At 41.5% G+C, this 25940-nt stretch overlaps 1 protein-coding gene across 1 annotated transcript in view; it reads right to left on the bottom strand.

Annotated features, from left to right (window-relative positions):
- Positions 1-25940, bottom strand: part of PALMD (palmdelphin) — a 44941-nt gene that overhangs the window by 14609 nt on the left and 4392 nt on the right. Inside the window, 2 exon segments of the mRNA XM_090049197.1 lie at positions 13074-13204; positions 19161-19241. Of these exon segments, the coding sequence (XP_089905323.1) occupies positions 13074-13204; positions 19161-19241 (212 nt within the window).

Below are 25940 nucleotides of genomic sequence, written 5' to 3'. Positions count from 1 at the left end.
ATCCTGGTGCCAAAAAAAAAAAAAAAAAATCGCTGTGCTGCAAATTTAGCAGTACAGCAAATGCCTGCATGTGCAGCGCATGCAGTTAGCGGCACTCCAGATGGGTCTGTAGTGCTGCAAACCACACTTGCACGCTCATGGGGATGCACCCACTGAGTATTTTATATTATACCCTATCTGATTCTGGGTGGCCTAACTGCAGAAGGAGGCTACTCTGTGGGTGGCCGTGGTGATTTCCAAACAAAGGAGGAAGGTACAGGGAGTTGGCACCCTTGAAAACATTCATTCCTGCTAGCTGGCCCGTGGTGGAACTGAGATTAAGAGCTTCTATGCCAAGTTTTGAAATGCATCTACAAGTAACTGGTTCACATAGGATTTAAATAAATACAAAGTGACAAGATTATTTTTCTTCAGTGCAGTTATTTCCTATTGGAAAATAATTATTGCTGCAACTAAAAACCATAATAGTGATGCTAATAGTGTGTTATTTTGTACTAGAGTCCAGGATTCTTATGGTCATTTTCTTTCATTAGACCAGTTTGTATAATTCGGATAGAATTAGACAAGCTTTTTACATGTGAGACATTCTTCATCGGGTACTAGCATTTAGTGGTTCCCAGCAAGGTGGGAGCACAGATTACTCAACCATTTAACTGAGTAATTGCCAGAAACAGCCACCCATGTACAAAAGCTCCTTGGTACTTTGGAACTCAAAACTTTGCCTCTTTCTAATTGCATTTGTTTGGGGTTGTGAGCAGCTGATCCCCAGTTATTGTAGCTTCTGCAGATGCAAACTATAACATTGCTCCTTTTAGATGTTGATACATGTAAGTGCATGTACAAGTTTGGAAGTCTACATTTTGAAGGTTGAGATTTCAAGATTTACCTTCTGTAATATGGATGAAACAGTGCATGAAGCGCATGGATGTTATTGAGGTGTTTTACTTTTGAAAATAAAGATGAAACAAATGTGCCACACCTAAAACACCACTGGTACAAATAGGGATCTACAGTTATACCCACAGTAACTTTAGCATGTTACTCAATTTTAAAAACAAAAACCTCCTCCTTGATGCATGTCCTTTAGTATTATGGCTCAGTATTAGTGTGCTTTCTGAAGGAAGTGCTGGATCTGCATCTCTGAAACTACCAGTTTCAGAAGAACAGTAGTAATACCAGACATGCTGATTCAGTTCACTAAGGACAGGCAGCTTGGAAGGATGAAGAATATTCACAATATTTTTTTACATGAATTGAAGCTGTGCAGAATGATCAGTGGTGGCCCTTGCTGGCCAGTTTGCAAGAAAATCTTGGTAGTATAGATGAACAGAACATATGACAACAGAGTATTAACAACATTTACTTTCTGAACTTTCCTGCCAATGGGTGAGGCTTCCTGCAATGAGAAAATAATTTTTTGGCATCCACTCATTAAAGGAAGATGTTTTGGGTCACATGTAGAAGTTTTTTGGGTTAGGCTAAGAAGATTACTTACCCTAACCCTAAATACTACTTTGTTTTGCAAGAAGTACACGCCCCAAGTTCCATAAATATCTAATATAATTCATTTGACTTTTTATCATAAAATAGTGTTTCAGGAACTTCTCTCTCTCCAGATTTTAATACTAGGAACCGGAAATAGATTGCTTACAAATGGTGTTGGTTGGCTGTTTCCTTTTAAAGCTTTTATCATAATTGGAAACAAAGATTTAAAATGCAGCAAGGACTGCTCATTTTGTCCTATGCATTTCTTGTCACTAATTTGTATGAATTCTTTGTGTCTTTGTATAGTTATAAGAAGTTGGAGAAGTTAATTATTGTATGCTGTTGTATGTTACGGTATATTTAGAGCTGGTCCAAAATTTTCAACAACTTCCATTTTGTCAGAACTGAAACATTATTTGCATGTAAATATATTGGCAACTATTTTCATTGGGAAGGATTTTCAGGTCCAGGATGGAATATCTGATGATGGATATAGACATTAGGGCTGTGCGAAGCTTCGGGTGCTGATTCAATTTGCAGGAGATTCAGCCCAATTTGGTGGCTGAATCTCCAAATCTGAACTGAATCAGGGGACCAATAAAAAGGTCCAAATTGGTTTGAAGCTCTCCGAATCTTTGAAAAAGATTCGGAGAGCTTCGATGATTTGGGCAATCCCCACCCACCACAGCACGGACTCAGTTGGTAAGTAGGTGCCGGGGGAGGAGGGGCTCGAGGACCATGGGGGGGATCCCTGCCAGGCCTCATCCCCTGCCTACTCCTCCAGCCCCCACCATGGGTGTCCCACCTGCCTCAGCTGCCAGCACTTTTTTTTTTTTTTTTTTTTTTAAAAAAAAAAGCCCAACTAATTGGGTGCTGCCAAGTGGGGGTGGGGGCGATACCTGCTGCCCCCCACTGCCCAAACTGCATGGGGGGCTCTGCCACGGGCACCCTGACCCCCCCCATTGCTGTCACGCCCACCCCAGCTCTGGCACTTTTAAGGAAAAAACCCCTGGGACTCACTGTTCTTGCAGTGGCCTCAGGGCTTCAGGGGGCTCATGCAGAGCACCCCACATGGTGGGGGGGCAGTGGGGATTGCCCCTTGTGAAGCAGGAACTGGTCAGTCTGGGTTTTTTTGGCTTTTTAATCCTTAAAGGGCTGGAGCTGGGATGGACAGGGCAGCCATGAGGCAGGGAGTGACAGTAGTCAGGGGGCTTGTGAAGAACTCACCGTGCAGTTTGGGCAGTGGGGATCTCCTTCCTCTTTTTTTTTTTTCAAAGTGCCAGAAGCTGTGGCAGGCGGGGCAGCCATTTCCAAGCTGGGAGTGTGTGCAGGGGATGGGCCTGGGAGATTTGGAGAATCAGCAGCGGCCATATCAATTCAGGACAGTGATTCGGATCATTGAATCGAGTCGCTGTCCCCCCATTCAGTTGAATCCAAAGCGAATACTAGTCGCTTTGCACAGGCCTAATAGACGCATCCACTAATTTGAGGCAGTCACCAGGGATGAGGAGAGTCTGATTTGAACATCTGTTCTCCCCAGTCCGCAGCAGCAGCTTGAATGGGGTCTTCGATATCCCAAGTTAGTGCCCTAACCGCTAACTGTCATTCATCAGTTTTTCCAGTTTGAGATTGTTCTATTTTTCATTAAAAAGGGAAGTTAAATGAACCAGACCAAGAAAGTGATCCTATAGTTCAGTACGAGCACTAACCCGGGATGTGGGTGACCCAGATCCAAGTATTTACTTTGAATCCAAGACAGCAGGGGCTTAAATCTGGGTGTTGGGGGTCTCTCATCAAGCCTGTCCTGCTGGACCAAGCACTTGGGTTATCATACCTGCCCCTGATTCCTGGCGATGTGACTGCCTCCATTTTCTGCTATGGGATTGGCTGCTCAAAATGCCACTCACCCTTTTTAGCACATCTGCAGTTTCAGGCTGCAGGCATGCTTTCATACAGCCTCACTCTGTTTTGGCAAGCCTCATGTTCACTGTCTTCTCTGGTTCTCTTGGCTCCTGACTCGGTTTCTGCTTTTTCCTGACCCTGATCTCAGATCTCCCCTGAAATCTGGTACTGGCTGTCTGAGCCCTGGTTTTTGATCTGGGCTCACGTCTTGGGCTATGTCTCTCAAATATCCCCTCTCAGCTTCCCTGGAATTTAGTCCTTGCATTTTCTGCCCCTCCAGCCCAGACTCCAACCCAACACTTGGGTAATCGGTGCCCCCATCTTGCTGATCTAGGTTTTCCTAGTAGCTTAGTGCAGGCCTGGCTGCCTATATTCCAGCCGAACCCTCATGCTGGGTGAGCCCCTTGACTTGCCTGGCTACTGGGTATCTTTCCTCCCTTTTAAAAAACAAAAAATCGTGGAAGGACTCATTTTCATTCCAATGTAGAACACAGATTTAAGCCCCCAAATGTTTTCCACAAACTACAGTGAGTTCTTCCAACCTGCATCAGAAAATGATGATGATAGGGCTGCAGCAACACCAGTTGATGTCATGGGTGCCTTCCCACTGACCCAAATAGGATTCAGATCAAGCTTTAAACCAATGAAATAATGAATAATGTTCTAAATAGATTAAGTACTGTACTACCAGCTCACTGAGGGTTATAACTGATTTAATAGCCTAAACCTAGCTGCACATCAAATGTATCTTGTAAAACTCAGCATTAGTACTGGAAGTCATTCTTACTTTTAAAGTAGTAGAGAGACGGATTGAGAGCTAGTTTGTAGAGGAATATTACTCATCTCCGTGTGAAGTCTAACCCTGCTACACTTTACATGTATTATACAATTAATGGGTTAATCACACAAAAAATTTAGACCAGCCACAAGTGCAAAGCAATTATCACACAATAAAAATGACTATCCAGGCATAGTTGGTTGGCTATAAAAAGAGCCAACCAACTATAAAGTAGTACTTGAAAACAACTCTATAGCTGGTTTCTATCCCGCTTTAATTTGAACATGTAGCAGGGCCCTAACTGGTCTGTGGTTCTACTTAAACAAGTAGCTTTGTAACCTTGTGGCATTAGGATGCTATGTGGATTTTTTAAAGTAGCGGAGAGCTACCTTTTATCACTGAGTGCCCAAATAGACTCACATTTCTTAAAATTAATATACAGAGAAAGTGTCATATCAGGCTGAATAGGGAAAATCCATTATTACAGGAAGAAACATGCCAAGAAACACCTTTTTGTTCATGCATGATGCCAGGATGCTCTAGGACCCTGATCAAAGTCTTTAGTTCTGAGGTTAAAACGATAAGGTGAAAGGAGAGAGAACCTTGCCGGTCTCTAACAGGGAAGGCCAATACAGTGTTCATAACAGACACTTGTGGTAGTTTTCTGTGCTGATTTAGAAAACCATAACGTTGTGTAGTATATCTTTTTAAAGATGTATGTGAGTGTGACTTTATATTGATGGATCCTTGTATTAAAATATAATTTAGGGGATAAGCATACTGGACTAAAAAATAATCTTTTATTATGAGTTTATTTTGTAATCTGGACTTAAAAGATATTGGGAAAGGGTGGGAAGTTTGATGAATATGGTAAGCAAGAGAAAAATTCAGTAGTTTTATCTTAGGCCAGGAAAACTCATTGTTTCATTTTACAAACACCCACATCCATATCTTAAAGCTATGCAGAGCTGATTCAATGCCTATTGAACTCAATAGAAAGGTTTCCTTAGATTTCTGTGGGTAATGGATTTAGATTCAAAGGAACTGCTTTGTCACTTGTATGCGTATAAAATGTCTACTTTCAAAGATTCCTGTACACTTGCGCACAGAAATTTGTAGGGATATCTTCCTTTGAATGTACTGGATGTGTCTTCCTATTTTTTCATACGCAGAGTTACCTGAAATAAGGTGGGGGGGGGAGTATACTATTTCTTGTTTTGGTTTTTAATTCAATTTTAGAATTTTGTACTGGGTATTTAAGTTTCTGCATACTTACCTTTTTAGAAACTACATTTGTTTAAGATAAGTGTGAAAGTTATAGGTCACTTACCCTTGAGAGAATTATCCTTGGAGACTTTCACTACTTTGCACTGGTTTCAGGAGCACTGAAACTAGGCATATCTATCACTGTTAAAATGTCAAGTGGCTATTTGTCTGTCTGCCCTTGAATAATACGTATTGTTTGAGAGAGAGAATGGGAAATTATCAGGAGTAACCTGGAAACCTGGACCTCCAGTTCAATCAATGACAGAGTCAAGAAAGTGCACAGTATACAGCTGATTGTTGCTGTCCTTTGGTGGGGGGGAAGGGAGGCATGGAGAAAAGAAAAAGAGCAAGGACGGCAGAATAAAAGGAACATGGATGCTTCTCTGAAAAGAGCCAGATTGAGAGGAAATGTCAGTTTAGTGAGCCCTTGCACATTTTGTGATGAGCCAACCGTTATGGAAGTTGCAGCTTCCATATCTAGCCTTAGCTTTCCTTTGCATGTTATATTTCAAACTGGCTGCATGGTGCCTAGCAACATTATATTGCTCGCTAATTTTTCTAATGAACTAATTCCATCAAGAAGGCATGCTATTTGCAGCCATATTGTAAAACTAAATGACAAATATGACTACAGGACTGCAGCCGGTTAGTACCCTCAGTTGTGAACTGGCTTTGTGCCTTGTAATTTCTAATATGCAAGCACAGTATTATGGGATGGATACTATGAATATTATTCCTGTCTGCAGCTAGTGCTGGACTGATTGTCTACAGTTTTAGTTCAGGCTACTGTTAATTGTTTGCCCTTGATACAAAGAACGGAACTTTCTCACTTGTCTAAAACAACAAAACTCCTTGTTGTGTACTTGGCTGATTTAAAAGCCACAGATTAACCCTATAAGGGATCCAAGAAAGAAATGCTTCAAAACAGAGACTCTGTAGCAGAGTGGGATGGTAACATCCATGAAGTCAGTATAAACCTGCTTCCATTTGCAAACTTCTAAAGTACCTCTAGACCTCCAGCAATGGCAGACAGTCATTTTAGCTGGATAATGAAGAACAGCATGGATGGGGAGCATCATCACGAGTAGTTCATTCTGTGTTTGGGGAAAAAAAGTTTTTGTACTCCCTTCCCAATGCTTTTCTGTATGTATGAGGGTGGGACCATAGCACATCTCCTCTGGCCTGATTTTTTTGCTGCTGTCAATGTTAGGTGGACTCTAGTTCCTTAGGCCATGGCTGTCACAGCTCTAGCCCATGGATCAGATCTGACCTATAAAGACCCATCATCCAGCCCCTGGTATTACACCTGGATCTGGAGTTGACCCACATGCTGAACTCTGGCCTTCTGGAACCTGTGCTGCATACAATGTTGATCCAGGACACATACCACATTCAGTGTTTACCCTGGCCAGTCTGGACCCATGCTGGATGCAGCAGCCCCTGCTCCCTCAGCTGCTCTAGGGTGGGCACCATTCAAAGTATGGGTCCTGGGCCAGCCAGAGCAGGTGTTGCATGTGACATGCATCATGGACTGGCCCTGTATGGGTCTCATATGCAGCATGGTCCCCAGCTGGCTTGAGTAAGTGTTGGGTCCAACATGTGCAGTGGTAAGGGGAGGGTCTGTTGGCCATGCACTGTTCATTCATGACCCAGACCCTGCACCATTTATGTGGCTTGTGGGGCCAGATGAATTTGACACCCATGCCTTGGGCTCATATATGTGGACAGCTATGTGAAGTATAGCTTGCTTAGTGGAGGGACAGGGTTTTTTCACTTTGGCATATCCACACAGACTCAGCCATAACTTGACTCTAAAAGCAGGGGCTTTCACACAGATATAGTAGCCCTATGGTTTATTCTACATAGATTTTTTTTCCCCTGACTTTGATCAAAATTAATTTCAGCTGTTAAATGGCAGTAGAATTTGATAATCACATGCTCTCAACAGCTAACACTATCTTAGTATATTCTTGTACTTCCTGCAGAATTATTCATTTCAGTTTCATTTCTGCTTGTGGTCTTGTGATGTCTTTGGGGATGAAATTATATTATGTTGGACCTTGGCCTGGCTAATTCTGACAGTGACAGAAATGGTGATGGCTCCTTCGGATTGCTTTTTTTTTTTTAAGATTCAGGTCAGTGTCGTGTTTTTTGTTTTGGTTTTTTGGTAGATTTTCATGCTGGACAGAAGCACCGATTTCCTTTTTTCCTGTGCTCTTTTTTTTTGCAAAATGCAGCACAATCAAAAAAATTAAGTGTTATTTCTAACATTAATTTTGCTAAAGTAGCAGTGCATCATAACTATCACTTCTAGGAAGAAGGACAATGACTTCATTTCATTTCCCCTTGCAATTTGCCTTTTGCATTTCATCAGGGTCTTGCTGCACTTTTTAATTAAAGCTGGGATATTTGGGACATGCTTCAGGAAAGGAAACAAATGTTATTAATAATAAGTATGTATTAATGAAATACTGTAGATCAGCATTTGGCAACCTTTTCAGGTTACAAGTGGGAATGAACCAGATCACCTCAGGGACAGGTTGGTGGGTACTGGGACCCAATTGCAGCTGCCACTTCTCTCCATGGTAGCACAGGGAGGGTGCTACCAAAGCCCCATATCCATGGGTTGGATCAATTGGCTTCCATGGGGTAGATTTGGCCCATGGGCTGTAGGTTGCCAACCCCTGCTATGGATTACAGTGCAGAAGGTTAACTGCTCTACAACATCAACAGTAGTTCTGTGTTCAATCATGCATGAAAAGCAAAATGAAATAATTTCAGAAGAGAATCATATAAAGCTGTGGACATTTTACAACCAAAATTTCCTCCTGATTTTTTTTACCTAAGCCTTCATTTTTTTGTACTGTAAGTGATTGTGGGTTCAATTGAAGTCATTTTGTAATTTAAGTAGCTGCTTGGCAGAAACAACTATATGTTAGACACCCAAATTATGCTGGCTATGCCTGTATGTAATTGAGGGCTCACCATTGTTTTTACCATTGCTCACACCCGCAATATGCAGGCCTACATGACAACTGGCTTTTAAAAATCTGGCTTCCTTGCACTCTGAAAAGGCTCTATGGGAAAGGGTTCCCAGGTGGACTTTTAGTGAAGAATGAATGAAAGAAAATATTCTCAAACTAAAATTCTAATAAGAATGCAGTTAGCCTGTTGTAGCCATGATGGTCCAGGACTTGAGAGGCACAGATTTTTTTTTTTTTTTGGGTGGTATTATTTATTGGACCAACTATATAGTTGCGATTAGATTTAGAGAAGCTGTTGAATGCAAGGCATACTTCTTCAGGTGATGCAACTAAATTCGACTACAAACATGCAAAACTATGTTGTAGTTTCATAAAATTATTCCAACTGCTAATAGGAGAGATGGCCTTAAGATGAAGGCTTGGATCAGTTAGGATTAGGTTAAGGTTTAGATTCTAGGCTGAACTGACTATAATTTATGGATTTGATGGCACTGATGAAATGATCTAATTTCCTTTCCAAGTATTGGAAAACTTGTATGATCCTGTACTCAAATTTCACGACCATTCCATATTTTCTGGTATATCAGATGCACCTTCCACCCCCCACCCCATGAGAGATCTAAAATTGAAGGTGGATTTTAAACACCAAAGCTGTATAACAAAATGTTTGTTGTTTCCACAATTTTATCCTTTCTGGAGGCTGTATCCTACATGCAGGTGTATCTTGTATGCTGGAAAACAATAATGGTTTGGGATGATTTAGCTATATCTCAACCAGAGCTGTAAAAGAGGTTTTAGGTAAGATTTAAAAAGCACCTCATCGCTGGATATTTTAAGATGATTAGGTATCCAGGATAGGTGGTTAGTGAGATTTTTTTTTTCAAAAGTGTCCAACTCCCATTAATTTTCATGAAAGCTATGTCTCTAGCAGGTTCTTTTGAAAATCCTACCTCCTTTTGAAGCTCCTAAATACCTCTAAATATTTAGCTCTAAGTGCCTACCTCACTTTTGAAAATGGGACTAAGGTTTCTAGGTTACTTAAATGATTTTGAAGCATTTATAGTCCTTTCCAATTTTATCTGTTTCCCTAAAATTCAAGGACATTTTTAGATAAGGAGATTCATTGGGCATCTATATCAAGTTACAGTATACTGGTTTTCTAGTAAGAAGAGTGATTTAAATCCCATTTATATACAAATAAAAAAGTTATGTATGGTACAAAAGATAAAGCGATGCTCTGTGCATGCAACTACCCTCTAGGATGAAATAGCAATACAAGTGCTAACTTTGAATTATGATAGAATTAAGAAACAATGGACAGAGTATAAAACTTGCAACTTAAGTATGAATGTTGGAATGCAGAAGCATGAGGAACATGAAAATCTGATCATACACATGATTTCTAATGAGACAACTTTAATTGAAACTGGATTAAACCATTATTAAGAATGTTAAATGTCCTTTTCCCTCCCATCTTCCAGATGAGAAAGTTCAGACTATAAGGCTTTAAACTTTGCTGCAGCCCTGAAGTTAATATTGTAGGAAGTTTTTAATGCTAATTCTAAGTCCTCCCTGCTGTTAGGGGAAAGGGGACTTGTTCTCACTACTGCTGTGAGACCAGCCAGTTTCTATGACTCTGGCATGGAGGCCACTTGAGATACTTTGATCAGGTGACACATTGCATTTGGATTCCAGAATTACAGTACACCTTTTTCAGCTGTTTGTCTCCAAAGTACTTAATTTGCCAATAGTTCAATAACTCTTGTTTGGACTTTATTACTTGAATCTGAAATAGTACATATGGCTGTTACATCCAGGAGAAAGCAGGGGAGGGCAGGAGGGAAATCTAGAGCTTATTCTTTAGCTTTAAAATAGCATCTAAAATGCTGGTGATAGAGGTATTTAAGAGCACAAAGGGTTATTAGACATTTAAGTAGATGGTGTTTGAAAATTTTCCCTGGGATTATCAGAAAAGCATTGAGATTCCTATAGGCCTTAACAATAGAAAAACAAGTTGCAGCAAGCTGTGTCATCTACTTGGCCCCTGAACCAATTCTCCCCTATACAGTTCTTTTTTCTGATGATCAGGTTGCCAGTAGAACTTGCTCCAATTGCACATTTTACTGGTCTTTGTAATTACAACCTGCTGGAGTGGTTCAGTGTTCACTGTCTACATCTTGCCACCACTATAAAGCACTCCACCGACACGCGCAATGAGAGATGCTGCCTGAGAATAGTATTTCAAGGAAGGATTTGATGTAATTATGGGACACAAACTGGCACCATGCTGCTGCCTGTCAGTAGACAGAATTATCACTTGTGGCAGGGTAAAGTGGGTGGGAGATAGCCAGAGGAAATAATACTGATGACAACTTAGGCAAAGGAGTATAAGGGGAAGGAAAGTAGAAGAAAAAGAGACTGCTGAAGGTGCTTTTAAATTAAAATTGGAATGGGGAAATTCCAGCTTGACCCTTAGGATCTCTGCAACAAGGAAACTCTGTGGTTTCCAGAAAGTAAGAGCTCCTCAGCTTCCCTGTACTCATCAGTTGGCAAATGTTGCCTTTCCCAGGCATGGGAGAAGAGCTATAATATATGAACAGTACTTCAAACATTCAGGAAAGACTGTATGAAGCTCAGGCAAGGTTCTTTGAGTAGCTGCGATATCTTTTATTAGACCAACTGAGTAGTTGGAAAAAAGATATCGCATTTATTCAAAGAGCCTAGCCTGCCTACGTCCTTAGACCAACATGGCTTACAACCAAAAACCCAACAGCTGAATGCAGCTCACAAACTCTGAAGAGCAAGTTTGTGCTATGCAGGGGTGCTATGTATGAATTTGCTTTACTGGCTTTAAAAATTACCTGTAGTGGAAAGTCAAACTGAGATCTGTGGAATGGTTTATAAGATGAGGTAGTTAAAAGGTAAGGGAAAGGCCCTACTATCAAAGGGTTCTAAGGATTAAATTTAAGATGCAGATAATAGTGTGAGGTTATGAGTGAGAGCCTGACAAGAGATAATCATGGGCAAGATTAATTACATTACTAAGTATAGTAATGTGCTGTAGGATATACTGCAAGGGGTCAAGTTGGATAGGCTATAAATTAGTGCAAGTTAAATATTTCTTGGTTATCTTAATTTGAAAGGCCTTTAATTTGAAAGGGGCTTTAGGAAGGCCCTCAATACTGTGTCTCTCACCCCATTCTCATAAAAAAAAAAAAAAAAAAATTAGGTGACTGTGGTGTTGATGCCTACACAGTCAGATGGGTTGCAAATTGGCTGGAGGTCTGCACCCAGAGAGTGGTGGTGGATGGGTCATTTTTGACCTGGAAGGATGTGGGCAGTGGGGTTCCCCAGGACTCGGTCCCCAGGCCCGCGCTGTTCAACATCTTCATCAGTGACTTGGACAAGGGGTTGAAAAGCACCCCCTTTTCATCAAGTTCACAGATGACACTAAGATGTGGGGAGAAGTGGGCACATTAGAAGGGAGGGACAGGCTACAGCTAGACCTGGACAGGTTACAAGGATGGGGAGATGAGAATAGGATGGGTTTCAATACTGACAAGTGTAAGGTACTGCATCTGGGGAGGAAGAACCAGCAGCATACCTATAGGCTGGGGAACTCCCTTCTCGTCAGCACAGAGGCAGAAAAGTACCTTGGAGTCATTATTGATTCCAAGATGAACATGGGCCATCAATGTGAGGATGTGGTCAGTAGGGCCAACTGCACCTTGTCATGTATCCACAGATGCATCACGAGCAGGTCCAAGGAGGTGATACTCCCTCTGTGACATTGGTTAGGCCACAGTTGGAGTACTGCGTCCAGTTCTGGGTGCCGCACTTCAGAAAGGATGTGGACAGCATTGAGGGGGTCCAGAGGAGGGCCACTTGCATGACCAGGGGGCAGCAGGGCAGGACCTATGAGAAGAGGCTACGGGAGAAGGCTGAGAGGGGATCTGGTGGCCGTCTGTAAACTTACCGAGGGGGAACAGCAGGGAATGGGAGAGACCCTGTTCCCCCCGAGCGCTACCAGGAGTAACTAGGAATAATGGCCATAAGTTGACTGAGAGTAGATTCAGGCTGGAAATCAGGAGGTGCTAGTTCACGGTCAGGGCGGCTAGGATCTGGAACCAACTTCCAAGGGAAGTGGTGCTGGCTCCTACCCTGGGGGTCTTCAGAAGGAGGCTAGATAATCACCTTGCCAGGGTTGTTTGATCCCAGCAGTCTTCCTGCCATGGCAGGGGGTCAGACATGATGATCTAGTCAGGTCCCTTCTGACCCTACCAACTATGAAAGGTGAGCATTATCTGACCTACTGAAATAGTCATTCAACAGGTAACATTTCTGAAGAAAACCCACTAGCTTTTATCTGTAGCCTACAGTGTGGATGGTAAATTTTGAGCTGGAAAAAATGAAATTCTCTGAAGGTACATGTCATGCTGCAGAAATAGTAATTTCCCAATTTATATCTTGTATTTTTGTTCTGGTAGTTCTTTTAATCACCCAGGGATTTCATAACAAACTGCAAATTGTGGAGTTCAAGTCATGCTTCATTTCACCTGCAGCAGAGATGGGGAAGGTATGTCTACCTTTTCTTGATGAGGTTAAGAATGAATACCACTTCAATGAATGCAGTGGGGGCATAGGAATCCTTGCTCTACCTGAAGATGTTTTGTTCCAGCTCATTGGTCCATTCCTGGTCCTTTAGATTCTGCTTTTGCATTTCTTCTTGTTCTTTTGGAGTGAGAGCACTTAGTCCATCCAAGAGCCATTTCTCTCTCAGGGCCTTTTTCTAATTGCAAGAAAGACAAAGACAAACATTCTAAATGTTAGGCTAATTGGTCTCTGCTGTCTTAGATGGTAAGTTTCAGGGGCAGGGAATATGTATTTGTACATCTTTGTACGGGGCCTAGCACAGAGATATCTGTGCATCTGGATTCTCCCATTAGTGAATTGTTCAATGAATAATCAACTGCACACATTTTGTGATTAATTTAAAAGAAAATCATTAATGACTGCAGATTATTTGCATTATCTATCATTCAGTCTTTCCATATAGGTTGAATTTACAGGTGAGAAGAATGTCTTGTTTCTTAAGGCTGGTAGTTACTTCTAAAAAGATCCAGCATTTGGTGGTTGTTTAGTTAATGCTGTATTAAAGCATAAGTTCTGTAGGCTGATGTTCCTGGAGTCAAATGATTACATGAAGGGCTCAATTTTTATTTAAAAATAAAAAGATTCCTGTCATCATGACTATAAAGATAATGATGATGATACTTGATGCAGTGATGTTAACCTCCATCTGACAGCCTGAAACAATAACTGAGGCCTGAAGATTGTTTATGTGGAAAGGGAGAGATGGTCAGGACCAGGTCTGCAAAGACATAGGAGAAGGCCTGATTCAAGGCATGCCTAGAACCACAGATTCCCTCCTGGTACTTCTCTCACTGTCACTTTTTTCCCTACTGGGTATATAACATTTTATTACATGCTTTCAGTATCCAGGCTCTGACTGAGAAGCCTTGGGCATGCAGGAGAAGTTTGCAGATCACACTTCTGAATTGTTCCCAAAAGCTTTTTAAAAAAAAAAAAAATTTAGCTTTTTGTGTTTAATTTCTTAACGTGCTTTACATATTGGCATCCTTATCTATGACTGCTTCTTTCAACAGATTACAAAAGTGATAGCACATTTGAAAGGCAAGTAGCAGGTGATTAACAAAAAGACAAAAACCATAGAAATACAAAGACGGCACTCTTCCTGGAATGTATCAGCACTCTTGGTTGGTTAAAGAGCAGAACTGTTTTTGGCGTTCTTCCCTCTTATAAATAGTACTTAATTAAAACATGAATTTTCTTTTCATTCCTTTGTGGTTTAGATGTTTCAGGCTGGCTGATTCCATTGTAATTTTCCTTTAGTCACTCATATTTTTGTCAACTGAAGGGGCTTCTGCTTTGGTTTGTATTAGGATTTTTAAATGTGCTCATTTATTACTGGTTTTGTTTGAGAATTTTTGCTTTTGGGCAGATGCCTACGTTCTCTCCTGTGCCAGAGCCTTGCTCATTGGAGCTTGGACCAGCTCCTGGACTCCTCAAAATTGTACCCCTGAGAGAGTCCTTAAAATTCTTTTGCCCTTCCCCCTAACTCAGACAGGCTGGAGGATGGTTCAAATGTAGTACCCAATCTGGCACATTTGTGATGGCTACAGTGTTTCTCTATGATAGGCAGTTTCTCTGCTGAGTATTTGTGACAGTTGTGGTTTCTTTTATTCCACCTAATCATGGTGAGCCCTGGGCACTGCTTATGTAAAAATAATCTGTTTCAGGTTTTTTAGCTGAAAAAAAATGTGCTGTAAAATGAAGTATGATGCATAGAGATTCATCACTGCCCTACTTGTACCTGGAATCTAATACAAATAAGAGAAAAGTCATGTATTACTTTCATAGGCAAGGTTCTAAGAAGCCTGCCCAAACATGAGTGCCCTTTCTTGGGTAGATTCACACTCAAATAGAAATGAGGTAGGCTATGTTTGACACTTGGAATTTGCAGAGCTGAATTCAACGTAGCTACCATAATAGCACTGTGGGTGCTTATACCCTTATCTGACCACTAGTCTGGCTTACCCATTGTTCTGTCTTGGGAATAACCCTTAACTTGGGGAACACTTCCTTTGTTCTGGCAGCATAGTATAAAAGGGGATTCCTAAATATACTTGTTGGAACTGGCATGTGTTTATAGGAAGGGGAGAAAACTGGCAGTCAATTTTAAAAGAATCTTCCTAGTCATACTTTCGTCTTTGTGGGGCTTGATAGAGGACAGCTGAAGGCAGATGGTAGAAGCAGTGACAGTGCAATTAAAGGAACACAGTCTCAAACCTGTTCTGCATAAACATTGTTGCCTAGTAATCTACACCTAGATAAGGAATCATAGACTGTGTCTGCATGAGCATGGATGTTTGGTTTCCCAGAGACAACTAGCAGCAGGACACCTGGTGCTGCCACTAGTTGTCTCCGGGAGTGCCTGTGCCACACATCCTCTGGTGTGTGGTAGGTTACCCTGGGTTGGGTAGGGTAGGCTGGGGCCAGCACTGGACTGTCCCCAGCGTCATTACCTGGGTTCCTGGAGGCCTCTTGGAGCTGCAGCAATGGTGATCCTGCTGCCCAGAGCCTGGCCAGCAGCTGGAGTGTGGCTCTGGCCAGCTAGTCTCCAGTTTGGGGCAGTGCATGCTGCCTCTCAATGTACTGTTCTGCTTGCTTGCTTTTTTTTTTTTTGGCATGGTTTTTTTTTCCTGACCCCCAGATATCTAGGGGTCAAAACCTGCCCCCCCCCCGCTTGTGCTATTTCCTTGCAGTTTGGAGAACAGCTGAATGTGAGGTATGTGATGCTGCAGAAGGTGACTGGAATTATGCTACAATGTCAGACAGGACCATCCTTTCTACATCTGAGCCTGACTGGGTACTAAAATATGTTTTACTTAAATTCATATGGTGGGCAAGTGTTTCTGTATGTGGAAAGCAGTGTATTTTCAGGTATTGTTTAGTACTGAATTCACCTAGCTCTTCCTTCAGGGAAAGGACAATGTGTCATGTTTGTAGGTTACAGAGGGACAAATCCTGCAGTTCAGATGTACATAGTATGCAATGAAAAGATTAAACTCTGAAAAGACAGAATATCTTAAGTGCAAGGACACAACATAATTTATTAACAATGTGACTATTTTTCCTTTTCCTTGGATTAGATGGCATGATATAACATCATTAGTGGCTATTGCAAAAAATGATTTATGTGCATATTTGGACAAGTTTATCATACAGAAGGATAAGTTTGGACTGTTTACTAGAGAAAAATCCTTCATGGCACCACTAAATCATTAGCATAATTATTAAGGTATAGCAACAGTTGTTGCTTTTAGTCATTCATGTTGTGTTTCTTTCTGTTACAAAGAACAAAAGTGGTTCTGCTAGAGTAAGACGTTATGAATGACAAAACATGTTGCATCACTGATATGGAAGTGCTTTCTCAGATTAGCTCTTGCACATTATATACAGCAAACTTGAGAAACTCTGGATAACAAAGATGGGAATGCCCTCACTATCCCTTGTAGCTGACATTTCATCAAAACTTTGGTATTAAGACAATGATTTGCAATTCTGTGAATACAGTTTTGTGCATGTTTGGGAGATGTATAGTTGTTCTGTAGTCTGTGATTATGTCTGAAGTAATATAGAATAATGTCCTTTGTTTTGCTGAAGGCATAGGCATTCCTAAGCTTGTAAATTCCCATTAAATCCTACTCTGTGTGCAAATACTGAGATTTACACATTTTAACACCTTCCAGATATAAGGTTATAGTGTTCTCTCAAGAAGTCCCTGGGTTGCTAAGCCATGAATTCAATATCAATATTAGGAGCATTTTCTGATGTATTAATTTACAGTACATTGCATAGGGCAATGATATCTCAAATGTAAAGAATTAGGGAATGTTTGCTCTTCAGGAAGGGGAGATATATTAAAGCAGATTCTCTTTACTCTGGATAACAATCATTTGATAATGTTAACAATAATGACATATATAATTCTTCTATAAATGAGTTCTATTTTGGATTTTTATTTAGATTAACCCTGCCAACAATGGGAATGATTTACAAGAGGAAGTTTGTGAAGTTTGTTGATGACAGCAATATGTTTTTAAGGAGAATTATAATAAATTATGAGAGTTTTGAGGGAGTTGAAGTTGATGGCAAGATATTTTAATGGACAAAGCAGAACAGTGTTCAATGTAATGTAACATGGATAAATGTAAAATTGTGCTGACTGACAAAAAGTCTGAAGTTCAAGTGGACTGTGATGAAATTTGTATGTTGAGAGGAAAAAGAGTTTGCCATCACTGAATATTTTGAGAAGCTGTTTTTCCTAGTGTGAACAAAACCATAAGAACACTAATTCTTGGATACTTTAATATAAGGGATGGAAAACTAATCATTGAATGCCAGTAATCTAAAATAAGACCTTTTATAGAGTACTCTCTTCCCATCCCCCCTCCACTTTCTGACAGTAAATAGAAAGAGATTCCTGAGTTTGAGTAGTCTGGAGAAGGTTAACAAAAATATTTAAGATTTATGATATCTCAGAATATGAAGAGGGGTAGCAAAAATGGACTTTGTTTTGGAAAGATAAACTAGAAGGGAAGTAATTGGGAGCATGCCTCAGCAAGTACCAGTGACACTGGGTCTCCTTACCATTCTTTAGTGATCCCAAAAAATGAATATTTGTTTACTGATGTAAGAGCATCACTCAGGAACAAACCAAGAACATAACCTCAAAATGCCATCTGCATTTTTAGAAGAATATAATTCCCTTACATATTGCCCTACAAGAGAGGTACTGAAGATTATATAAGGTATGTAAAATAAACAGTACAATCAGCACATAATGCACAGGCAAGAATCACTCCAAAGTAATGGAAGGGTTTTTTGTTTTTTGTTTTTTTTTGAGGGGGAGGAGGAGGGAGGTTCTGAAATACTACTTCACACAGTACATATGTGCTAAAGTAGGGGTAAGAAAACAATATGCTGGCAATTGGTGAGATGTGGGGAGTTTGAAAAAACCCTGTGTATCCTTGCACAAATTGTTGGGCACATTTGTTTTCCTATCCTTTCTCTCAGGCATTAGGTGTAGGCTGCTTCTGGAGACACACTATTAGATGGGTAGGATGTAATGATCCTGTGCAGCAAATTCATTTTTCTTTGTTCTTGTAAAGCAGATAAGGAGGATGAATGAGATCTGGTTACCAACATCTACTTTGGAGATGAGTCAGAAACACATTTCTGTGTTTGGGAGAGGAAATTCCAGGTAATGTGTTCTAAAAGGCAAGTTACTCCCTTCCTTTTGAAATCCACACCCTCTTTGCTGGATGCCTTTTCCCACTTACATAGATAGTGTGGGCTTAGATATGTGTAGGACTTCTATTATAGCAGAACAGCAGTCTGCATAATTTCCAGATGGAAAATCTAAATCACTTCTATTGAAACTTACGTGAAATGCCAAACTACCCTTGACAGAAGCAAAACCTGAAGAAAAAATAATTAGTGCACTTTTACATGCAAACACCCAGGGTTGGGTCACTTGATTCATCAGTAATTTGGATTCCTTACTGATGAATTTGCTAAATTTGACATCAGTGCAACATTTGCAAATGCCTTTATCTTTCTACACAGGGTCATATTCCCTTCAGGAGGTCCATTAAATAAATGGATAGATATTTGGCCAAATAAAAATAGTCTCTTATCTGAGGATTGTAGCAAGAAGCTACAGGATGCAACCAGGCTTGCAAGCTGTAAAATGCCAGCTTCTTGTGTGGAAAGTATGGAGTGAATACACCGAGTCTGAAATGTGAAGCTCAGTTTTCAGCTACGAGTTATTCCTGGTGGTGATCTCATTTTAAACCACCAAAAAAAAAAAAAAATCAAATAACATTAGCTCCTTTGTGTCAATATTTTTATGCATGATGCCTATAAAAGCCAATGATAGGGCTTGAAGCAGTTCTGCAAATTTAACAGTATAAGCATGAGTTATCTACAAAAAGGTTTGCCTAGTTATAGAAATGTTGCTTAATGTTAATTATAGCTGGGTTGGAGTTTTCTTAAGTTTATTAGCTCAATTTTACAGATATTTTTAAAGAGCCTTATTTAGGCTGAATAACTAAAGCTGCTATTTGTTACATAAAAATGACAGTCACAAAATAAATTACCTTTAAGTGTTGGTGTTTTAGTTTTTCCTCTTCTATTTTCAGACGTTTCTGAGTGATTTCTTCTTGCAGTTTTCTTTTGTCCTGCAAATAAGGAAAACTACTTGTCACTTGAAATATTTCTGGGTATAGTCTTTTATGCTAAAATTAATTTTGGGACAGAGGCTGAAATTTATCCTTGGACAGGTAAATACAAATTCTGCACATCACACTGAAAACTAAATCCCACTTAAGATTTTAAATTAATTGGTGCATATAATTTTCTACAATTTCAGTTCACCTGGTCTTCACATATAGTTTCTATTACCTTGTCTTCATATCTTTGTACAAATACACTGTGATGGTATCCACAAAACAGGCAACTACTTGAAAGGTGTGGGAACTAGGTTTTAAGCATAACTGCATCCAAAATGAGACTGGATGGAACAGTAAACTGCATATCCCAGGTTTCTTGCCAATTAGGGGTAAAGAAATTGAAATTTGGCTTTTCAATTTGTAGCTGGAGCCATCAGTAACTGAAGAATATCCTGAGTAAATCCTGTAGTTGTTTTATCTAATAAATCTGCATTTATGGCTGAGTTGAAGTCCAAATGAGAGAGAGAGAGGTATTTACTTTACTCACTAAAACAGCAGCAACATGCTTGTAAAATGGGAGCATGGATTTAATTTCTGGCTTTATATTCATCGTTATCAAAATTTGTCAGTCTTTATTGAATTAAAAGAGGAAATCACAAAAGAGAGGACAAGAGGCTACACACCAAAGCTATTATACTCTTTGAATGCCTTACACCAACCAATCCATTGCAGGATTCCCCTATTGGAAGGGAAACCTCAAGTGGGTGCAGAGCCATGACGGTACCATTTTATTTATAATGTAGGGGTTATAGCAATGGAAAAATGGAAATAGAGGGACTGTTACAGGACAGTAGAAATTGATTTGGTATCAGGTGGCCTCCAGAATCATTAGAGAGCACACACAGGATGACATCTTACTAGGTACAACTTCTAATGAAGTAAGACAGAGCAAAGATTCCTGCTGATTTCAATAAAAGCTGAATTGGGCACAAAGTAAATCATTTATACCAACAAACCTCTTTTAATGGGCCACACACATTCTCTTGACAGTCCTTACTTCCAAAATGTATTGATAGTAGAGGTAACAACTCTGACATTTTGTTCATTCACAGTAATGTGCTATGCAACAGCAAACTAACTGATAAATATAATCAGCTGTTCTATGCAGCAGTCAATATGCTGCAGTACAAATTTTAATTTAATGGCTACAGGGTATAAACGCTTCATTGCATATAGAGATCCTGGATGGCTGTTATGCCCGTTCCCTATGAGACCCAAACAATTAAACATCTTCACAAAAAGGGAAAAGTTTGCTTTTCAAGACTTCATGAGCCAACAGGCTGATGGAGAGGATTGTCAGCTGTGACTTGTTTAGGTATTAGGAGGAAGAACTGAGGACAGCTGTGCTTCCTGAATTAAGACATTATTTAAAAAAAAAAAGCAGCAGCTCAGAGGCTGGGCATTGTTTTTTATCGCTTTGCTATGGGGTGGCTGGCCTGTCCCACCCGCCTGCCTGCCTGCCTGCCTTGTGTCTTGAGACACAGAAAAAGAGTAAAGGCAGAAAGCCTATGATTGCCTTGCTCTAAGGAGGGCTACCTCCTGTTTGTTTCATGAGTATTCTGGACTTGGTACAAAGATGTTGCCCTGCCTGCTTATTGCAGGGCCCAGTGGGTAAAAGAGCTGCCCTGAAAAGATGGGAGAGTGATAGAGGAGTCTTCTGAAAGAAGAGAAGCTAGAGGAAATGTAAGTGGGAGTGTGCCCTGCTGGTCCCCAATGGCATTCAACCTCATTTTCACTATTGCCTATTTCATGTTGGTCATCTCCCCTACATATGGGCAGATAATGCAAACACTTGGGTCAGTGAATGATTTAATAGATTTCATAGACATTAGGGCTAGAAGGGGCCTTGGATGGGATGAAGAACATTTAGTTTTCCATGTTGTTGGACCTGTGTAAAAGAAATTGTGGCCCCAGATCCCTAGGGGTTGCTAATGTTGTTTAGTGATTCCTCCTACTGCCTGCTGCAAATCAGCCACTTCAGGTGTGGGAGATGGCTATGCGTCTGAGGACACAAGGTGGTGAACAGCCTTTCCTGTGGGAAATGCACAGGGATACTGTAGCCTGGCAGAAAGCAATTGTCCTCACACTGGCATTGACACCCTTACTCTTCTGAGAAGTGTCAGAATTAGTTTAGTAGACAAGAATTCTGCTTTGCATTAACTATGAAAAGTCTTTGACTCACTTGGATAAGAGGGAAGAGGTTGATGTCATATACTTGGACTTTAAAAAAGCCTTTGACCTGGTGTCCCATGAAGTCCTCATAGAAAAACTGGGCAGCTGTGGCCTCGACTACTCCGCAGTCCAGTGTCTGGAGAACTGGCTCTGAAGATGGATCCAGAGAGTGGTAGTTGATGGACCTGAATCAGCGTGGCACTTGGTGACTAGTGGTGTCCCCCAAGGCTCTGTTCTTGGACTTGTACTCTTTAATGTCTTCATAAACAATCTGGACACTGGTCTCAAAAGCGGACTGGCCAAGTTTGCTGACTACACCAAACTTTGGGGAAGAGTCTCCACACTTGAAGATAGGCTGGTGATCCAGGCCAACCTTGTTAGGCTTGCAAGGTGGGCAGATGAAAACCTGATAGCGTTCAATATGGAGAAATACAAGGTGCTCCACCTCAGGAATAAAAACCTGCACAACACTTATAGGTTTGGCAATGCTACACTTGCTAGCACCATGACCAAAGGAGACTTGGGAGTCATGATTGACCACAAGCTGAATATGAGCCACTCATGTGATACTGCAGCTGGCAAAGCAAACAAAATTCTAGCTTGCATCTACTGATGCACCTCAAGCAAGATCCAGGATGTCATCCTCCTGCTGTACTTGGCCTTGATGAAGCAGCAGTTAGAGTACTGCATCCAATTCTGGGCTTCACAGTTTAGGAAGGATGTGGAGAAGCCTGACTGAGTCCAGAGGAGAGCCACATGCATGATCAGAGGGCAGGTGAACAGGCCTTATGAAGAGATGCTGTGAGCTATGGGACTCTTCAGCCTGGAGAAGCGCAGGTTCAGGGGTGCCTTGGTAGCAGCCTATAAGTATGTCAGAGATGCACATCAGGATCTGGGGGAACACCTGGTCACCAGAGCACCCCAGGGGATGACAAAGTCCAATGGTCACAAACTCCTGCAAGACCATTTTAGGCTGGACATAAGTAAAAACTTCTTTACTGTCTGAGCCCCCAAGACCTGGAATTAACTCCCCCCAGAGGTGTGCAAGCACCTTCTCTGGACACTTCCAAGAAACAGTTGGACGTTTTGCTGGGATCATTTAGACGTTTTGCTGGGATCCTTTGAACCTTTGACCCTAGCTGACTTCCTGCCCCTTGGGCAGGGGGCTGGACCTGATGATCTTACAAGGTCCCTTCCAGCCCTAATGTCCATGAAATCTATATGACTCATGTCTGCACAAGACACAACTTTTAAGGTAAGTTAGATCTAAGTCACATATAGTCTGACTGGCACTCAGTCCTTCTGGATTTCTTCCTGAGACACCTGTCCATCAGAGATTCATGGATCTATTCTGTAACACCTTGTACCAGACAGCTAACTAGGTTAAGACCACTGCTGTGTGACATTTTGTTAGCAGTGTCTATTTTTAAAGTGTATTTGTCCAATATTCACCCCCACAGATTTCTTACAGTTCACTCAGTCTTGATCTCAAGGACATGTGATCTCTGTTTCCCAAACTTTACAGCTTTTTTAAAAAAAATAACAAACATTCCTAATGTCACTTTAAAGATGGCCTTGACATAATCAAATCATTAGATAAGCCGGATGTTGAGAGTCCATATTTACAAACTATTATGCTCTACTAAGGGAACTTACTTTTTTAAAATAAAGTTTTCAATGGTTATACTTCTAGCCAGAGAATGCACCCTTTTAAAACTTATGCTAAAAACCTAGTCTGGTCTAATTTTAATTTTGTATTTGTAGCAATGGAAATGTATATGAAGAAACTACTTTCTCTAAAAGTAAAATGTGTTTTGGCACTAAAAGAGATTAAATTAAAATAATTAGGCAGGAAATACACTTTCAAAATAACAAAAACCTTACAGCTGAAATCAGTTCAGGCTTAATTAATTTGTTCTGTACTACCTCCAAATTCTGACAAATGGATGTTGGATAGGAATAATGGGTAGAAGAGAAATCATAAAAGCAACATGCAGAAGAAACAGAAAATGGAATTCCACATGAAATTGGTGTATTATACCAAAAAGGAAATGTTAACTTTTTAACATCCAACTTGCAGATAATTCATGTTGTTTATGTCCCTGTGTTTCTCCCTGCTCTACTTGTTGTCTTTTGAATTTTGTATCTGCAGCCTTTACTGTAGGGTCTATGGTCTGTGTTTTAAATGTTGATACTGACTAGCAACAACCCCTGACTACACAATTATCCATAAGCAAAATTAACTTGGATTTATTTTTTAATGATGGATGTAGAGCTATTCATATGGAGGTAACTGCTAACAGCAGAACTAAATTTAACTAAATTTAACAGGGGCTGTGTCCAGATGAGCGTGGACATTAGTTTCCCAGGGAACAAGTAGCAGTGGCACACCTTGTGCTGCTGCTACTTGTCCCCAGGGAATGTCTATGTCATGGACACTCTGGCACGTGGAAGGTTACCCTAGGTGTGGTAGCAGAGGCTGGGGCCAGCAACAGTGCTGGCCCCAGCAGCTTTACCTGGGGTCCTGGGAGCCTTGGGGAGCTGCAGCCACAGTACTTCTGAAGCTGGGAGCCTGGCCAGCAGCTGGAGTGTGGCTCTGGCCAGCCAGGCTCAGGTTATCGGTGGTACGTGCTGCCCTGCTTTTTTTGGTGTAGTTTTTTTGACCCTGGGATCTCCTGGGTCTGTGGTGCTACATACTGCATGCCAATGCTCATTTGGATGCAGCCTGATGGAGCAGAAGAGCAGCCCATTGCATCCTCGTAGTCAAGAAAAGGTTCCTCAAGCATGTTGGGACATTATTTAGGGTGTATTTTGCTATGTGCTATCTAGAGCTTACTGCTGAAAGAACAAGGTCAGTACAGTACTTTGAACTTTTGAATAACTGGGTAAATGCCCAATCCCCAATAAATATTTTACATTCCCTTTACATATCAAACTATGTCCCTGTGCAATGTGGTTTAGGGGAAGGAGCACATTTACTGATTTCATAGATTCATAGATGTCATAGACATTAGGGCTGGAAGGGACCTCGGGAGATCGAGTCCAGCCCCCTGCCCAAAGGGCAGGAAGTCAGCTGGGGTCATAGGATCCCAGCAATATAAGCATCCAATTTACTCCTGAAGGTGTTCAATGTAGGTGCTTGAACCACCTCCACTGGCAGACTGTTCCAGACCTTGGGGGCTCGGACAGTAAAGAAATTCTTCCTTATGTCCAGCCTGAAACGGTCTTGCAGGAGTTTGTGACCGTTCGACCTCATCATCCCTTGGGGAGCTCTGGTGAACAAACGTTCCCCCAGATCCTGGTGGTCACCCCTGATAAACTTATAGGTGGCCATCAGATCTCCCCTGAGCCTACGCTTTTCCAGGCTAGAGAGTCCCATGGCTCTCAGCCTGTCATCGTAAGATCTGTTTTCCTGACCTCTGATCATGCGCGTGGCTCTCCCCTGGACTCTCTCAAGCTTCTCCACATCCTTTTTGAATTGTGGAGCCCAAAACTGGACGCAGTACTCCAGCTGCGGCCTCACCAAGGCCGAGTACAAGGGGAGAATGACGTCCTGGGATTTGCTCAAGAAGCATCTATGGATGCAAGCCAGTGTTTTGGTTGCTTTATTAGCCGCAGCATCGCATTGGAGGCTCATGTTCATCTTGTGGTCAATGATGACCCCCAAGTCTCTTTCTTCTGTAGTGCTATCCAACGTAGCACTGCCGAGCCTATAAGGATGCTGCAGGTTTTTCCTCCCAAGGTGGAGAACCTTGCATTTTTCGGTGTTAAACACCATGAGGTTCTCATCTGCCCATTTGCTGAGCTTGTCCAGGTCAGCCTGGATCACCCGCCTATCTTCTGGCGTGAATGCTTTGCCCCAAAGTTTGGTGTCATCGGTGAACTTGGCCAGTCCACTCCTAACTCCAATGTCCACATCGTTAATGAAGATGTTGAACAGTATGGGTCCCAGGACAGAGCCTTGAGGGACCCCACTGGTCACGGGGCACCACGATGAGTGACTGCCATCAATCGCAACCCTCAGGGTCCGACCACGGAGCCAGTTTCCCAGCCAGCGGATCGTGGTGGAGTCAAGGCCACAACTGGCCAGTTTGGCCAAGAGGTGATCATGGGATACCAGATCAAAGGCTTTTTTGAAGTCAAGATATATGACATCAATCTCTTCTCCCTGGTCCAGGTGATGGGTCACCTGGTCATAGAAGGAAATGAGATTTGGTCAAACAAGACCTACCCGCAACAAACCCGTGCTGGCTATCCCTTAGGATGTTATCCTGGGCCAGTCTCTCAAGGATGGCCTCCTTAATAAACTTTTCTAAGATCTTCCCCAGGATAGAAGTCAGGCTAATGGGCCTGTAGTTAGCCGGATCCACTCTCCTCCCTTTCTTGAAGATTGGCACCACATTGGCCTTCTTCCAGTCTTCGGGCACTACACCAGAGCGCCAGGAGTTTTCAAAGATCTGTGCCAGGGGCTGGGCT

The sequence above is a fragment of the Crocodylus siamensis genome, chromosome 5 (assembly GCF_052110815.1).
Source record: "Crocodylus siamensis isolate JL-2025a chromosome 5, ASM5211081v1, whole genome shotgun sequence".
Classification (NCBI taxonomy): Eukaryota; Metazoa; Chordata; order Crocodylia; family Crocodylidae; genus Crocodylus; species Crocodylus siamensis.
The sequence above is the reverse complement of the archived record's forward strand: the minus strand, read 5'-3'. Positions and strand labels throughout refer to the sequence as shown.